This window comes from Triticum aestivum, chromosome 4B (assembly GCF_018294505.1).
Source record: "Triticum aestivum cultivar Chinese Spring chromosome 4B, IWGSC CS RefSeq v2.1, whole genome shotgun sequence".
Lineage (NCBI taxonomy): Eukaryota > Viridiplantae > Streptophyta > Magnoliopsida > Poales > Poaceae > Triticum > Triticum aestivum.
The window spans coordinates 109,575,687-109,594,669 of NC_057804.1; the positions used below are offsets into that span (position 1 = coordinate 109,575,687).

At 47.6% G+C, this 18,983-nt stretch overlaps 1 protein-coding gene across 1 annotated transcript; it reads right to left on the minus strand.

Moving 5' to 3' along the window:
• Positions 1-13,118: 13,118 nt before the first annotated feature.
• Positions 13,119-15,058, minus strand: LOC123091326 (amino acid permease 3). The gene is made up of 2 exons (XM_044512810.1): positions 14,094-15,058; positions 13,119-13,984 (listed from the first exon to the last, which is right to left on the minus strand). The coding sequence occupies exons 1-2, from the start codon at positions 14,919-14,921 to the stop codon at positions 13,349-13,351; spliced, it is 1,464 nt and encodes a 487-aa protein (XP_044368745.1). The 5' UTR covers positions 14,922-15,058; the 3' UTR covers positions 13,119-13,348.
• Positions 15,059-18,983: the final 3,925 nt, after the last annotated feature.

Consider the following 18,983-nt stretch of genomic DNA (forward strand, 5'->3'; position numbering starts at 1 on the left):
GCCTTTGTAATGGTGCGATGCCTAGATGATGATCTGCTATCCGATCATATGCCGTCTGTGGGCGTGGGTTCCTGGGGGGTTTTATAGATCAACCCACCCAGGGTTACAATGGTAATATGCTGAGTCGGTGGGTCCATATTGTCGGTGCCCGGGACTCCAAGCTGGGTCCCGCTTGTGTGCTTGTGGTTCGCCGGGTTCCCCTAGATGCGGGCCCCGCATGCCTAGGGGAAATGTGCGCCATCTTGTCGATCGTCAGGGCGTGGCCGAGTCGAGTCATGTACAGTGCTCTCCGTCAGGCCGCCGCTTGCTGTCGTCAGCGGTGAGGGCGGGAGCACTGTAGCCATGCCGGCCTTGGTCAGCGGGTAGGTGAGGGACACTGTTGCCACGCCCCGGCTGATCACAGGCATGGTGGAAACACTGTTGCCTTGGTCATCGGTGATTTGGGTCTCATCCCATCGTACGGCCTGGATGGGACGGGAGCTGACACGTGGCTGGGTTGCCGTCGACGCCACGGGTGGTGCTGGCTTGCCGTGGAAGCCTTGGTTGCGCCGGGTCGAGTTGCATTGCGCCAGTTGCTGTGGCCGGGTTGACATACCTTGTCATGTCAGAGAGTTTGGCCGGGTTGCGGGCCTGCCGGGTCGGGCGACCCGGCCAAGCGCGTGCCAGTTTGCGGGGTGATGCGGGCCCCACTGTTTTTAAAGAGGATCCGGGTTCCGTTGCCTGCCCGGGGTTCATCCCCCCGACAGGACTCCTCCTTTCCTTGTGGGAGTAGGAGAAGGGAAGGAAAAAGGAGAAGGAAGGAAGGGGGTGCCCCCCTCCCTAGTCCAATTTGGACCAGTCCATGGGGAGGGGTGCGGCCACCCTTTGAGGCATTTCTCTCCTTTCTCGTATGGCCCATTAAGGCCCAATACGAATTCCCGTAACTCTCCGGTACTCCGAAAAATACCCGAATCACTCGGAACCTTTACGAAGTCCGAATATAGTCGTCCAATATATCGATCTTTACGTCTCAACCATTTCGAGACTCCTTGTCATGTCCCCGATCTCATACGGGACTTCGAACTACCTTCGGTACATCAAAACACATAAACTCATATATAAATCGTCACCGAACTTTAAGCGTGCGGGCCCTATGGGTTCGAGAACAATGTAGACATGACCGAGACACGTCTCCGGTCAATAACCAATAGCGGAACCTGGATGCTCATATTGGCTCCCACATATTCTACGAAGATCTTTATCGGTCAAACCGCATAACAACATACGTGTTCCCTTTGTCATCGGTATGTTACTTGCCGGGATTCGATCGTCGGTATCTCAATACCTAGTTCAATCTCGTTACCGGCAAGTCTCTTTACTCGTTATGTAATGCATCATCCCACAACTAACTCATTATTCACATGCTTGCAAGGCTTATTGTGATGTGCATTACCGAGAGGGCCCAGAGATACCTCTCCAACAATCGGAGTGACAAATCCTAATCTCGAAATACGCCAACTCAACATGTACCTTTGAAGACACCTGTAGAGCTCCTATATAATCACCCAGTTACGTTGTGACGTTTGGTAGCACACAAAGTGTTCCTCCGGTAAACGGGAGTTGCATAATCTCATAGTCATAGGAACATGTATAAGTCATGAAGAAAGCAATAGCAACATACTAAATGATCAAGTGCTCAGCTAATGGAATGGGTCAAGTCAATCACATCATTCTCTAATGATGTGATCCCGTTAATCAAATGACAACTCATGTCTATAGCTAGGAAACTTAACCATCTTTGAATCAATGAGCTAGTCAAGTAGAGGCATACTAGTGACACTCTGTTTGTCTATGTATTCACACATGTATCAAGTTTCCGATTAATACAATTCTAGCATGAATAATAAACATTTATCATGAAATAAGGAAATAAATAATAACTTTATTATTGCCTCTAGGGCATATTTCCTTCAAGAAGTTGTGCTATCAAACGTCACTTTGTAATTAGGTGACCATAAAGATTCTCTATAGGTATCCCCGAAGGTGTCTATTGGGTTGGCATGGATTGAGACTGGGATTTGTCGCTCCGTGTGATGGAGAGACATCTCTAGGCCCACTTGGTAATACAACATCACGAGAAAATTGCAAGCATGTGACTAATGAGTTTAGTCACGGAATCTTGTATTTAAGGAACGAGTAAAGAGACTTGTCGGTAACGAGATTGAACTAGGTATGGAGATACCGACGATCGAATCTTGGGCAAGTAACATATCCCCAGACAAAGGGAATTGTATACGGGATTAAATGAATCCTTGACATCGTGGTTAAACCGATAAAGATATTCGTGGAATATGTGGGAACCAATATGGGCATCCAGGTCCCGCTATTGGTTATTGACCGGAGAGGAGTCTTGGTCATGTCTACATGATTCTCGAACCCGTAGGGTCGCACGCTTAACGTTCGGTAGCGCTAGGGTAGTATTGAGTCTTTAATAGTGAAAAATCCGAAGGTTTTTTGGAGTCCCGGATGGGATCCGGGACATCATGATTCATGAGGAGCTCCGGAATGGTCCGGAGGTAAAGCTTTATATATAGAAAGTTATTGTCGGGGTTCAAAAAAAAACTTTTTTTGCTATTTTACCGGGAAGTCACCGGAAGGTTCCAGAGGGGTACGGAAGTCCTCAGAGGGTTCCACCATGTCCCATACAGTAGCATGGGCTGTAGGTGGGGCACCCTGGCCTTAATGGTCCTAGAGAACCAGCCCTTATCTTGCCGTCTGTTCATCACTAGATCGGATTGGTTCGCGATTAGATCACGACGAGTATGACTACATCAACTGTGTTACAACGCTAATGCTTTCGGTCTACATGGGTACATAGACATACTCACCTCTCATTGCTATGCATCTCCTAGATTAGATCTTGGGTGATTCATGCAATGTTCCCCATCAAATTCTTATCATTTTGTCTTGGTGATTCCGAAATGAAACGACTTCATGGTAGAAACTTGGCAAGGCCAACTTGGTGGGACCGAGTTCCATTTCGGTCAGACCGAAATGTTAAGGTGTTGGCCGTGGCAATAGAAGGATCATCTTGGTGGGTCCAGAGTGGTTGTTATAGGTGGGACCGAAATGATGAATTAGGGTTTTGGATAGATGTGTTTTGGGAAAGTGATGGAGGGTTTTGGGAGCAATATCACTGAGCACTTTGAGCAACAACCTCATCAACAATACCTCATCCCCTTTTAATAGTATTGGCTTTCCTGGGGACTCAATGTGGTCTTGGGTCACTAAACCCAAAATGTAGAGTCTTGGAGTAGCCAATCCTTTGACCTTGATATTTTGAGGGTTCACATCCATTTGTCCATGCCATGCCAATCATTGATCTTTTCTGAAATATATCATCAATGTTCATCAGATCAATGACATATATGTTGTTATTAATTACCAAAACATCTGGGGATTAGTTGCACTTTCAGCATCTTGCCTTACCGCTGAAGAGTCGATTCAGATGTACACTCTTGAGGTCTCCGTCATGGATATCTTCAAGGGCGAGGGAAGTCTTCTGGTAGTAGTGGGGCCGCCAGAATTGGCTTCTGCAGGGGGATGCCAAGACTACCTACTTCCATGCCACTGCTAATTGGTGGCATTGGAGGTGCTGCATCCCATGCCTTTGGGAGGAAGCGGTCCTTTAGGTGGAGGTTGGCCCTATCTTCCATCACCTCTACTCCTTCTATAAGGAGATCTCCACAGGGGAACCTTGGTCTATGGTTGCCTTAGCGGTGGACTATTGGCCAACGATGGTCAGGATGTCAGTTAATGAGAATGCGAAGTTCACCCAGCCATTCTTGCCTCGGGAGGTTGACAGGGCAATTATGGAGATGAACTCTTATTTGGTCCCAAGGTTGGATGGTCTTCCGATCACCTTCTTCCAAAAGTTTTAGGACCGCATGCAGGCGGTGATTACGCCGATGTTCCAAGATTTCTACATTGGAACATTGGACATGCTTGCCTTAACTTCATGTGGTTACCTTGATCCCCAAACTAGTTGGGGGATCAACACTTTAAACCCATCAAGGTAACCAATGTCATCTAGTGGATCTTCGCCAAGTTTGTGTGACGTGGTTCGCCCTAGTAGTGGAATGCCTCACACATCCTTACCAGTTCACCTTCCTTAAAGGACGACACATTCACGATGGGATCCTAGCACTTCATGAGATTGTCCATGAGGTGAAGGTGAAGTGCCGGAAGGGTGTGTTCTTTAAACTTGATTTCCAGAAGACTTGCGATCGTTTGGACTAGTCCTTCCTCGACCAAGTCTTGGAGCGGAGGGGGTTCGATAATTGCTAGTGTTGTTGAATCACGCAGATGGTCATGACTGGTAGCACCAGCATCGATGTGAATGGGAAGGTGGGCCCCTATTTTACCTCTTCGTGTGAGGTGAGGAAGGGGGTCCTATCCCACCCTCTCCTCTTTAACCTTGTGGTCAATGCCCTTGTGACAATCTTGGATAAAGCCAAGATGGTCAGCTACATATCAGGTGTGCTTGGGCATATTATCCTTGGAGGTGAGTGATACATCCATTTTGCACTACTATTTCGTATTATAAATTGGTCATTATTGATGATATTTTGCACGCTATCACATCAATATAAAGCATTTTCACTCTTAATTTATTCTACCAGAGGAGGGGAAATTACTAGAAAGCTGCAGAAAGCACTAAAAAAGATCAAGGAAGAAAGCAATTTCTCGAAGACTGAAAGAATCAAAGAGAAACACATGAATCATTTTCATGCTGGAAGATAGCCAAGGACAGTGACCACTTAAGTTTCCTCATGTGGAGCCCCCACGTCCCCACCACGTGGCCGACTCTTGGGTCACGCCAACCGGTAGCGTGCCCCTCAGCTGCTCTCTGGAACCCATGGTCCTATATTACACAAAAATCCCTACGTTTACTTTACGGGCTTTTTTTGCTGCCATCCACGAGCCATAAACTTGGAGCAGTTTCTTTCTCAAGGAGGGTTGTTTCTCTGGGATCCTTCCCCTCCGGGTGGGCCGAATTGCACCAACACTTTGTTCTTCGTGAGGATCATCATCTTCTTCTTCTTCATCACCAACACCATTTTCATCATCATCCAGTTCCAACTCTAGCTTTCAATCTATCCATTATACTCTCAGATCAGATGTTGCAGTCGCTTCCTCGTGTTAATTGATGCTTAGTGATTTGTTGGTGAAAGAGTTGTATGTTCAAATTGTTTAGGACTTGGGAGAAACCTTGTTGCTAATAACCATGTGAAATTGCGTATAATTCAATGTTTTGATAATATGTTTTGTATTAGTTCTCTAGTTGTGACGTGGGAATGTCGATTCCATATCACTTCAACTTTATGAGCCTGGAGGAGAGCATTATATGTGAAATAATTTCTTAGGATGGATGACTAGGGTGATAGATATTATTGTGTCCTGAATTTCTGAGGCTCGCATAAGGACTAATTGGGGACCCTAAAGTTTAATGATATGCTTAGATGTTATCATAATTTTCTCAATCCATTAATTTTTAGACCTGAATAAATTAGACTTAGAGATAGATGTGCCAATTTGGAGGATCGTGTTACATGATAAGAAATAGGTTTGGAAAGGGCATGAATCTAAGCGTTGGGATAGTATAGTGTCCAATATTTAGAGGAAGGACACCAATTCAGGTTTTCTAAAAGAGGGGCCTTGTACATATTGCTCTAGGTGTAGTTTCTACCTTTCAGTGTAATTTCAAGTTACTCGTATGTCACATGACCAATATTTTAATAAGTAAACAATTAAACTGTCTATTACATATGACATGTAGACCATCGAAGATGTATCTCGAAATAGGCTCTCGCCCTGCTTTATAAATAAAACACAAACTAAGGTACACGTCTAAACGATACATGATAGTGAGACAGCCCTCCTACAAAGCAAATCACGAGATAACCATATAACATAAAATACATGCGACTAAGTTGCCCAAAAAGAACACAGGAAGGTCTGTATACAACTATGCCACACCCTAAGACAACTAAGCTCCACGACAATGCCATCGTGGAAGGGGGGGAAACGGCACAAAGCGTCGCCGCTGCCGAGTATGACACAGACAAGGGTCTTCACCCGAAACCCTAACATCGAGAGGAGAACAACGAAGACATCTGCAAGAGCAGAGCGGTGCCCATGGGAATACCTAACTCGAACTACAACCATAGAACATGCATCACCTACTACCTATGTCCCTTAATAATATATAACGTTTTTACAGTTTAATTTAAACTGTAGAAATGGCATATATTAAGAGACGTAGGGAGTACATAGTAATTTTAAACGCCAACTCTGTAAATAACTATAATACGTTGTGAGTGATGTGTGTGTGTGTGTGTGTGTGTGTGTGTGTGTGTGTGTGTGTGCGTGCGTGTGTAATACTAAGTTCACTTGCTATTTCATGGGGTATTATACTACTCATCCTGTCCAAAAATACTTGTCAGAGAAATGAATGAATCTAAAACTTTTTTCTCGAATACGCACGAGTATGCGTATCATTCATTATAGAAGGAAGGGGGAAGAAGCTCCCTGAGGTCACATTTACAATGTTTTTTTACATGTGGAATTTATCCCACACCACCCAAGTTTCTACTACGGACTACTCACTCATTGCTCACTCTACTGTTTCTACACCCAACCCTTGCGCCTCGCCCTTGAACAAGCCCACCTTCTCCCATAGCGTGGCCTCATCCCTCATCCGTGCTATGGTTTGTGCAACTGATGGTGCCACTCTGTTGAAAACGATATCATTCCAATGTTTCCATATCATCCACATCCCGAGCAGGCACTTGGCTCTAGTTGCTTTCGGCCTAGCTAAGCTCACCTCCTGTCTTGAACACCAATCAGCCAAAGTCTCGTTGTGCAGATGCTCGAACTCTTCCCTTCCCATCATTTGTCCCAGCGCAAACCAGACTTGTTTTGTGAAGACGCATTCCAGCATTAGGTGTTGGATCGTTTCCTCCTTTTGGTTGCACAAGGGACAAGAGTCCTGATGTGGTAGTCCATGACGTGCTAGTCTGTCCGACGTCCAGCAGCGGTTCCTGGTTACCAACCATGCGAAGAAGCGACATCTCAAAAGTGCTTTGGAGTTCCAGGTGAATGCTGCTGTTGTGGACACCTCCCTTCCCACAAACCTTGCCTCATATGCCGATCGGGCCGAATAATTTCCATCCTTTTCCCATGACCACTTGACCAGATCATCCACCCCTTCTGTTAGTTGTATGTCCGCAATCGTTGGCCAGATATTGCGGAATTGTTCCAACGCTTCCGTCCCAAGATTCAGGCCAACATCCAAAGCCCATTTGTTGTCTCTGATTGCATCCGAGACCAACCTGGTTTGTCTAGTTGTTTGCGGGACACTGTCATATATTGTTGGGGCGAGGTCACTGATTCTAAACCCCGCAACCCACCTGTCCTTCCAGAATAATGTGGACCTTCCATCCCGAATCACATTCCGCGCCGCCGCCTGCACCAACGCGCGCGACTCCGTCGGTACACAGATTGGGAACTCTGCCCAGGCTCTTCCTTTGTCATACTCCTGTAACCAAGGCCATCGCGCCTGTAACGCCTTGTTCATCCGGTGTAGGTTTGGCAAACCCATGCCGCCTGCCCATTTGGGTGTACAGACCGTGTCCCAAGCAACAGAACAATTTCCGCCATGAGCTTCTTTCTTTCTACACGAAAGAAACCCTCTGCATATTTTGGCAAGGGCCGACAGGGTCCTAGCTGGTAGATCCAACGCTAACATCGAGTGCACCGGGCTAGCACAAAGCACAGACTGAATCAGCAATAATTTGCTATTTTTAGGTAACTTGGCCGCCTTCCATAGGGGTAGACAATCTGCCACCCGGTCCACCAAGCCACCAAACCTTGAATCTAAAACTAAAATAAGTCTAAAAACATCCATTTCTCCGACAAGTATTTCGGGACTGAGAGAGTATTATTCGTACATAAAGCGAGAACCAGATGGGTACCCGATGCTCGATGCACATGGACATCCATTAGGTATGAGCATGAGCATAATCCAAAATTCATGTATATCTTCATGACTCGGCCCGTGCAAAACCCGACGCATTGCCATCCTTTACTGTCCTCGTCATATCATCTCAGGTGGTACACGTACGTGGCCTTGCAGACAGCTCCCGGTCATCTTGTTTTAACCGACGCTAGAAAGAAACAGAGACAGAGGTGGCATATCTTAATCTGGGAAGACGCCAACACATAAGTAGAGCCGGACGATGGATGTAGCAGCAACAACAGTCACCAAGATCCCAGCAGATGATCTGCATCAATCACTCGACATCCAACCTTTACACGTCCACACGCCGGCGGCACTCGCCGTAGACCGACCGCGCAAAGCCGGAAGCCTGATGTGGACGCCTCGGGAAACGCGCTCTCTCCTGTTGGCTCGATGCACGGTGCACGTGTCAGCTTCACTGTGGGCAACTAAAAAAAAAACTTCCGAGATTGCATGGTGGCCCAAGTATAATCGTACTGTACTGCCCTAGCAAAGAACAGACGTATCACGCATGTATATACTACAGTATGACAGATATCGATCGCAGGAAAGGAGATTCCGGACGGTGTAGACGAGAGAGAGAAACCAGCAGGATTGTCGGCTGAAGCACGTGTACGACTTATCACTAGATCGGGTTACAAAGCACGTTTGTTTGTTTGCCAGTTAGGTACGGAATTTGGTTAGGATTACATCTTAATCATCATCACTAGATCGGTCTACAAAGCACGCGTGCATTACCTACTTTGTTTAGGAGCATTTTGCAATTTCAAATGGCATCCGTACACTAGACCTGGAAGCCACGTACCGTACCGTACGAACCAAGCAATTCCATTTTTATTCTTATATGCACTCCTAAAACAGAGGACTGCTATCATTACAACGCTGCACTGCCGATTTGTGTTTTTTTCGAAAAGGGGTTTACCCCAGCCCCTGCATCGGAAAGATGCATACGGCTCATATTATTAAAAGGAAATCCAACAACAAAGTCTTCAAGTATCGGGGGACTGCCGATTTGTGTACGACAGTGCCGATCACATCGTTCATGCAAAGCACCAAAGTGCAGAACACCGGTGGATTATTGGCCATGGTACAAGTATCGTATGCATAGGAATCTTTAGAGGTGTCTAGAACACATCTATATGTCACATTTAAGCTGATGTCCACTTTGTTTGTGGTCTTTTTTTTCTAGTTTTTTTTCTTGTTGCTGCATTATATATTTGTGGGAGCTTAGATATGACATCCTTGAAAAATATTTAGATGTGAATTAGACAAACTGGATCTTTAGCGCCGGCACTGTCGTACACGAATCAAAAGCACAGCATCGTACGCGTTGCAGTGCTCGTGTACTGAAGAAGTGAAGAGAATCACGTCTAGACTTTCGTTCAGAAACAGAGGTAGTCCAGGTAGTAGTATATACTATCATTCTCACTGACATAATAGAGGGCAGTCTCAAAGTCTTGAACTGGTGGCGACGAAAAATACTTCTATATATAGAGAGAGAGATGGATGTGGAACGATCCTTCTCTTATCTTGTTTATTTACTGCATGGCCGGTCGCCCTTCGTACGTAACGTACATGCTTATTTCTTCAGGTACCCATGCTGGCTTTCTTTGACTTTTCATGTAGAGTGGCTTTCTTTGACTTGAGCCCATCGACCCGTTCGTGCAAGCAAAAAGGTGCTGATCGATACCCTCCGTGCTAAACCACAACACTATCCAACACAAAACCCTAATTTCCCGCAAAAAAGAACACAAAACCCTAATTACCACCACTTCATTTCGACTACAGCCCCATGCTCCACGCATGCATCGAAACAAAATCTACCGCACAAACACCAGCTCCCAATCATGCATGCGACTGATCGGCGAGGCCATGATAGCAAAATGACATCCGATACATATGCAACCAGTTACCAGCATAGCATAGGTGCCAAGATTCCCATCTCCTGCGAGCCATTCTTTTTGTTCCTGCAAATCAGATCCCCGGCCAAACCACGCCGTCAGATCACCTCGCCAAATCAGTCACAGAGAAAGCAACATCAGTGGCCCGGAGATCGCCATGGGAGTCTGGGTCCTCCGTCCTTCGCCGCGAAGCATGCACATGCGATCTCATCCCCATCTCCCTAGCTTTGCGCAACAACAACGAAAATTCAAAAGGTGAGCGAACGAACGATTGAATGGTGCCTGTCAGTTGCCACAGGCCACCAACAGTGGATTCACCACCACTACTCCGATACCAGGACGGAGCTGGAGATATTCTTTGCTCTCACCAAACTACGGGAGGGTCCATGCATGGGGCAATAATTTGTGGAGCTTTGGATCTGCCTAGAGCTGTCTAGAACTGTGTAGGGTCCTGGGAATCTGAGATATGTCACAGGATCAGGCACAGGCTTATTTTGTCCCGCGAAAACATGCATGTCAATGCAGTTCAGCTGGTTGCCATGTCTTCTGAGAATATGTGTGCCACCGGCCAGTACCATGACGATGGCAATAATAATATCAAGGCTATGGTTCCTGTGTCGAGTCAAGGGCTACAAGGACCATGTGGATGTTACGATGGTGATAAGGGCTAGTTTCTTTTGGGTTTATGGAATGGCTGTCAAAATAAGCTACCCCTACGCAGTTTATTTTATCAACCCAACCTAAAATTTAATTCTAGAAACCATATGGCCATGGTTACCTATCCAGTGAGATTGTTGCAACTCACACTATGGGGATGGTATGACAGTATATACAACATGATTCTATGTCTGGTTTGGGCATGACTGTGCTGTTTCGGTCCCAGCATCTATCGTTGATGTATCGGAGTTGGTTGCTTTGTAATACAAAGTGAGGGAAAACCCTTTTTCGGGATGATATGTTGTGACCAGAGGCGGATTTAGGCTCCAGGCAGCCCGCTGCCTGGGGCGTGAGGGCGTTTCCCTTCGTTGACGGTAGCAACAGCACAGTACTTCGAAGCTTGCCTGGGGCGGCCTGGGACCTGCCGTTTTTCTGGGTCCGTCACTGGTTGTGACCAACACAATGGCGATGCAATAATAATAGTATCAAGGGTATCTTGTTTAAACAAAAATATCAAGAGTATGGTTCCTGCGTCGAGTGAGACTGTTGCCACTCGCAGCACGAGGATGGTATGACAATACCATGGGCGTGATTCCTGTGTCCAGGAGACTATTCCGACTCACACCATTAGGATGGCATGACAGTATCAATGTTTGTTTCATGTATGCAGAAAGGCTCGTGTATCTTTTCATTTATAGAAGGAGTTAGAGAGTTACAAGGTTGGGTATATCGTACAATGGGTGCGCAAGAAAGCATGAGAACGATGACCGAAGCAGAAGAAACATGGGGCCCAAGCAACCTAGCCTATGTCTCCGGCAACATCCTATTAATTCCGGATGCCCTAGCCCTAGCCCATGTGTGCAACGTCCTCCTAGATAGCCTGCACAAGGAGTATTATAGTTGTATGTTTTTTTTTCAACCGGGCTCACAACCCCTTTCCATTAATTTTGCAATCAACGGAAATACATCAGTCTATATCCAAGTTCTTAGTATCCGAATTACCAACTAACTCAAACCAGATAGACCTTGCGCGTAATGAGACTGAAAAGGGGGAGCGAGTTGGCGCATCATCAGGAAACCCACCGCACGATGATCCTGGAACGGACCATCAGCCGTGAGGCGAAAACCTGATGACACTCACAAGCCACTGCCCAAAAAAAACAAAGTACCGAACGACCTAGGATGAAACAACTAGCAGACTCCAGCGACTAAGCGAACCACAGCCATGATACAAAATACCAGCGGGCATCAAAACCCAGTGGGAAGCGAAGTTTTAAAACACCAAGGCGCTGATCGCACCTAAGCAATCTGCACACCATCTCTGTCTCCCAAGAGCAGTCTGCCTCGAAGGAAGGATCTATCCGCCAGCGCCGCAGCGACATGAGCCAATCTCCTCACCCCCACCTGGAGCTTCACCCTATCCTCTTCCTTCAGTATACCTGCCCAATACATCATAAAAGAACATGCCGTGAAAACAGCCTCCAGAGAAGATCGAACGACATGCTTATCAAAAGTAACTTTATTGCGAAGAATCCAAATCCCCCAACATATCGCAGCAATGATCATCATATAGATGTGCTTCCCACCCGGAAAGAATTTATAAAGTCAGGAAAAACTTTGCCAAAGGGAGCGAGGGCAGCAAGATGCCCCGGCCGTCATGCCCAGCGTCCCCCAAACAGAACGAGCGAGCAAGCAGGAAAAAAACAAGTGGTTTGCCGTTTCAACATTAGGAACATATGGGATTTCCAGGCCAATTCCTGGCACGCATGTTATCACGGGTAAGGATGAATTTTGAAAAAATTGCCAAAGGAAGATCTTAATCTTCAGCGGGATGGGTGGTTTCCACACCATTTTATAGTTAGGACCTGATAGATTTCTTTCCAGCCACTCGTATAAGGATTTAGTAGTAAATTTTCCTTTACCACCAAGGGACCATGAAATCTTATCTGGAGACTCATTCAACGTCAACTTTTTAGCTTCCATGACCATCCAAGCCCATTGATCGCCCAACGTCCCAACCAATCTGCGTCTGAAGCCAATCTCATAGTTACTTGCAGCCCAGGATGCAACAGTGCAATCCTGATCCAACATAAAGTTGTGTTTTTTGTCACCTCCACCTTAAATGTATGTCTTTGTGCAATTTCCTTAATTTATTTATGGTTCATATCCAGCGCCTTCAACTGTCTGATTGTCTTCAAAACCGTAGCTAGATTTTGTTCAGGTACAATGTCTTAGTTTTGGTTTAATGGTCCGAACACGCAAATGACTATGCATGAGTCGCCTTGTGAATAACAATCCCTGTTTTGAAATAATGTATCAAGGAAGATGACTTATGGTGATATTTCTGCTTGGGACGCATATTACTTGGCACTTATATTACTTGGCACTCTTCTTGATGTTAAATATTCCCTCGGTTTGGAAATATTTGTCGGACAAATGAATGTATCTAGATTTATTTTAGTTCTAGATACATTCATTTTTATCCATTCTCAACAATAACAACAACAACAACAACAACAAAAACAACAAAAACAACAACAACAACAACAACGAAAATGCAGGGAAAGAGTACTTTTACGGGGAAAATACAAGTATCTACGAGGTGCTACTTGATAAAAGTTCACAAGGTTGGTAATGGTAATTTGTTTCCATCTCTTGCAGCACACAATCCGTACGTACACATGTGCTCCCATGTGCCGCTGTGCTACCCACCATCCTACACAAATATCGCTCAGCCGCTGAACGGCCGGTACTCCTTGAGCTCGCCGATGACGTCGGCTATGGACCCGGCCGCGGCGGCGACGGACACGACGAGGCAGGCGGCGCTGAGCATCTTGAGGCAAACCCACCGCGTGCTCCCCCGTCGCACGCCGCGCTGCACGATGTACATCTCGACGGGGAAGTAGACGGTGAGCGGCCAGAACGCGACGGCGCCGAGGAGCCCCACGACGTCGCCGAAGAAGGGGAGCAGCATGGAGACGACGGTGGTGAGGCAGACGAAGGCCGTGCGCCAGGTGAGCCGGAAGACGCTGATGGCGAAGGGTCCCACGCGGAGCTCCCGGGCGATGAAGGCGCTGTCGGGCCACCTCGCCGCCGCCCACTTCTCGACGAAGGCGAAGAGGGGCTGGCAGAAGACCTGGTAGGCGCCGACGAGGTGCAGCACGATGGCGGCGTTGGCGACGTCCAGCAGCCAGAAGGGCTCGTAGAAGCCGAACCCCGTGAGGAGGTTGTCGGGCGCAGCGTCGCCGAACGCCGCGTACCCCATGCACCCGCACAGCATGTAGAACACCGTCGTCGTCGCCACGCTTATCCCCGTAGCCTTCTTCATCACCTTCGCCTCCGACGGCGGCGGCGCCTTCACCGTGTCCTGTTAAAATTTTGAAAAGGGCACGCGTCGTCGTCGTCAGTACTCAGTACCACGTCAAAAGAACAGAGGGCTCCAAGAAACAGAGCAGAACAGAGATTAAAATGCTTGCCTGGATTTCGATGAGGATGATGGAGTAGGAGTAGGCGAAGGCAATGTTGCCGAAGGCCTGAAGGCTGCGCCACACCTTCTGCATGGAGGTCACGCCCGGGCCGACGCTGAGGCCGGTGAGGCTGCCCTGGATGCCACCGTTGGCGACGGTCTGCGCGATGCCGAGGCCGAGCCCGATGGTGGAGTAGGTGAAGGACATGACGGCGGCGACGATGGAGAGCCACCATATCTGGTCGAAGTCCGGTATCTGCGAGAAGAGGATCTGCACGACCCCGAAGACGATCATGTACGGGTTGCTGGAGCTCTTGCACTCGTCCTTCCCGCTGCGGCCCCTGACGTCGTGGTAATGGAAGCAGTCCGCCCTCCCGATCGCCCGCATGCTGATGGAGGCGGCGATGGTGTAGCCGATGGCGACGCCGACGAGGTTGGCGTACTGGATGACGCCGCAGAGCTTCACCTTGGTGCCCGGGAGGTAGGAGCGGACGGCGTCCATGTAGGTGTAGTTGCGCTTGCCGGTCTCCGGGTCGCCGGAGCGGTAGCACTCGGCGAGGAGCGTGGAGGTGTAGTAGATGACGAGCGCGAACAGGAGCATGATGGCGGGGCCCGCCACCCAGCCGAGCTGGGCGATGGCCCACGCCAGCGAGAGGACGCCCGAGCCGATGACGGCGGTGATGATGTGGGCGCTCGCCGTCCACACCGTGCCCGACCGACGCGGGCGCCCGTCGTCGTCAAGCCAGTCGGACTCCCTGCCGTTCCCGGCCTCCACCGACACCTCCATCGGCGCCATCCTGGCCGCGCCCTTCCCGTAGCTCGCCTGCTTCTTCTCCATCAGGGAAACGATGGCGACTGGCGCGTGTCTCGCCGGTGGGATTGATTAATTAGCTAGCGGCTAGCGGGAGCTTGGAGTGGTGGTTCTTGTTGGTGGTGGAGTGAGGGGGATGGGAGGGAGGTATATATAGCGAGGCGATGAGACAAGGGAGAGGCGTGCGGGGATGGGCTGAGACCATGTGTGGTGCACAATGTAGATGCAGTGAGGTGGTGGGGGTGGGGGTGGGGGATGCTGCCGTCGAGCTTTTTGGTGTGGTTCCCGCGTGGAGGGGCGCGCGGGGAGAGGAGTACGTGAGGAGGACGAAGGTGGTGTCTTGTTTCGCTTTCTAACTTCCACTGCCGCTGCCGCCGGTGGCAACTGGCAGCAGCTCCTCCTGGTCTTCGCGTGCTCTTTGCGTTGCGAGCACCGTAGTAGGAGGATTAATTGGATTTTTGTTAGTGCTGACGTGGAAGGATCAACTTAGTTTAGCTTTTGGTTTGTCCATTATTAAGGAGTTGGGAGTCCCAATTAAAAGACAAAAAAGAAGGAGCTGGAGAACTGTAGACAAGCCTTCAAGTAGCCAGGGCTACGCTAGCGGCCAACATGTCCGAAAACCGTTGCATTTCTTTCGTTCAGAAAACGCATGAAATAAGATTAACCCAACAATTTTAGTGGCGGTGGTTTAGAGCTCTGGATGGTTGTCAAGTACTCCCTCAGTTTGAAAAAGCACGTCCCTCAAATGGATGTATCTAGCACCAAATTAGTGCTACATACATTCATTTGAGAAACAAGATTGAAACAAGGTATTTGAGAAACAAGTTTGGGACAAGGTTTTTCGAGCGGAGGGTGTAATGTCTAATAACCAACTTTTCGTCAATTCCGCTTGCTTCCTACAAGCGTGAAAGGTAAAGAGGGCGTTGACCCAGCCTGAGATGTGATCGGGGTTGTGCTTTTAGGTAACCGGCGTTGATCGAGACGCGATCCTTGATCTCTTGGCACAGATTCTAGCTCACGCTCGCAAAGTTGACAGGAACAAAGTTTGGGTGATCACACATTGAAGTCTATTCACAGCCCCCAAAGGCGATCATGGAGTACTAACCAGACGAAGAATTTGCACTTTAGTGAGGGGAGATGATCTTCGTTTTGAACTATAAATTGTTTTAGTCATTCTTTTGTACCATAAGATTAGGGGTGGAAACGGATTGGATAGTGCTCTTACCACTTCCGTTTTCATATTTTCAAAATAAATACGGATGTTTTCGGATATGGATTCGGCTCGGATGTTATTCGAATATGGATGCATATCGGATGTTTTCTTGATTCGGAACGGATACCAATAATAGCGACATATTGCTCAAGTAAATTAGTCAATAGCTATGTGACATGAAATAATCAACTTGTCTCATACAATAAGTCAATGATAGATAAGTTTATGAATAAATGGAGTATTTAACAAAAAACTACCACAATTCATGGAACTGTGTCTACAAACTACCACTTTACAAATTTGTGCCGAAAACTACCACTTTTTCACTAATTCTTTACAAAAAACACTAGTGACTGATTTGGATGAAATTAAACTCGATTATGACAGCGCCGCTGGAGTACTTCATCTTCTCCGCCTCCGGTGAAGACCACCGCCGCCTCGATCTCTTTCTCCGGTGACCCGCGTGCCTCCTCTGAGTTCATGGCGGAGCTGGTGTGGCCGGAGCGGCTGGCGCCAAACCTTCCATCCTCCTGCCATCTGACGTCGTCGCCGGCGGCGTGCGTACCTCCTGCTTTTTCCCCTTCCCTCTCTCTCTCATCGACTGATTTCCCCACCTGGCGACCAGCGGGCACATGCGGTGAGCTCGGCACGCGCAGGCGGCGAGACTTGCGGGGCGCGGCAGCCACCAGGGAGCGCGTGCGAGAAAGAGGGGGAGGTGGTCCGAACCTGCACCAGAGGCGGGAAACGCTGGCGGCGCCGGCGAGGTCGGCAAGGTCGTCGCAGGGGGAGAGGTCCCCCCGACGCAGTCGACGAAGCCTGCGGGGTACATGCTGCGACCAGCGGCTCACGGCAGAGCATGGCGGCCAGCGGCGGCGCGTCAGCGCTGCACGGACGAGGCGAGCAGGTGCGACGCGGTTCGCGGCAGCATGTAGCGAGGCCAGCAGGGCCGCTACGCAGCTTGGCCTGGCAAGTGGCAGCTCCGACCGCAACGAGCAGCAGTAGTGCATGGCCATGGCTAGCTAGCCTGGCAACTCCGACGGTGTTGGGTACACCGTACACAAGCAGCTAGTGCGGTAGTGTCTCCGCCGCCGGCCATCTTGCTCGCATTGGAGCGTGTGGGGGCTGCCGGCGTGCCTGTGCCTTCCCGGCGAGATGGGCGAGCTGGGGGGCTGATTGCTTTTTCTATACTGACGTGTGGGCCAACTCGTCATAATTGAGTTTAAACAAGTTGAATCGGACACTTTTTATACATGGTAGTTTTTAGTCAAAGATTAGTGAAAAAATGGTAGTTTTTCGCACAAATTTGTAAAGTGGTAGTTTATAGGCACGGTTCCATGAATTGTGGTAGTTTTTTGTTAAATACTCTGAACAAATGATATAGTAATGCATAATAATTTCTAAGTTTAATCATACAAAGAGTACAATTTGATCACTTATTTTGCTTTTATGTTGGATATAATGGGGCTATAATTTTCAAATTTACCTCCCATAATTTTATTCGAATAACAATATATCCACTTCTATATCCATATTTGTGTCAAAATCTCATACCATATTTTGTTTTCTATTTGTTAAATAAATTCGATATGGATAATTTCCATTTCCATTTTGGTTTGGATGCGGATGTTTCGGATACGAATAGGCATTTTCTAGAATACGAATATCTGATATTTCAGATTATCCGCTACCACTTTCCACCCCTAATAAGATATATGTCCAATTTTCGGGTTTTGTGCTCTTTATCTCTCTTGATCCTAAATGCCCCACTCTTACATTTTTTCCGTAAGGGAGGATAACCCAGGCCTCTTCATCAAGTGATGCACACATCCATATATTATTTAACACTTACACTTTATTGCCATCCAACAATTAATTATGCGGTGCATCCTTCATTTGTTGCACCACCCATGCTCTTGTCTCTTCATTTAGTACGATTTTGAGTCAGCCGCTGGGCACCAAGCTGACATATTTGTAGGATACTACGACACCAGGCCACTGAACATTCTTCCTGTTGTAGCTGGCAGTACTATCGTGGCATCTCGCCACACATCCACTCATCCTCTCTCTCCCTCTCCCCCCTCTCTCTCCACATGGATTCTCCTGTCAGCCATGGTGCAAGTATCCCAAGCTTATCCTATTGCTTTGCCTTGAACCCTAATGCTTTTAGTGACTCAACTCGGCCTTCAAGGCGACTACTTATTTGCCTCAATCGGCTCCATTGGTATGCAAAACAAGTTTGAGGACGAAGAGCACTGGGAAATAGGAAGAAAAAACTTGAAATCTTTAAGGTAGCTAAGTAATGAAAAATGTGTAAGATTCTTTTTTACTTCTGCCCATTGTGATTATGGCTAGTACATGGAATGTGTTAAATTGGAATATCAGAGGACTGAATGACCCTAGTAAATGGACTACATTTTCTAACAAAATTGGGGAATCTTCTTGCTCTAGTCTTTTCCTTTAGGAAACCAAGAGAGGTTGATTTGAAAACAATTACATCAAAAATTTCTGCCCTGGATCTCTGAATAAATATTGTTTCCTTGCTTCTGTGGGTTCTGGTGGTCTACTTGTAGTTTGGAATGAACAGTTTTTCACTGGGCACACTATATGCAAAAAATGATTTCTCCATCTCCATTCCCTTCACCTCCACCCTTAATGGGGAACAATGGACCCTTACCAATGTTTATGGTCCATGCCGGCATGATGAAAGAATTCTTTTAATTAACTAGTTTCAGAACTTGCAGATGGATGATGAGGTTAACCAGCTGATTTTAGGGGATTTCAACTACATTAGCTAGGTACCATCATAATATGAACAGAACAGGTGGCAACATCCAGGATATGTTTTCTTTCAATGAGGAAATCAGTCAATTGGGTCT

What these genes read in the sequence shown, in the direction of transcription:
- LOC123091326 (XM_044512810.1), bottom strand. Translation starts at nt 14,921, where the DNA reads ATGGAGAAGAAGCAGGCGAGCTACGGGAAGGGCGCGGCCAGGATGGCG. An exon ending in TCATCCTCATCGAAATCCAG is followed by an intron (nt 13,985 to 14,093) that starts GCAAGCATTTTA and finishes AAATTTTAACAG; the next exon opens with GACACGGTGAAGGCGCCGCC.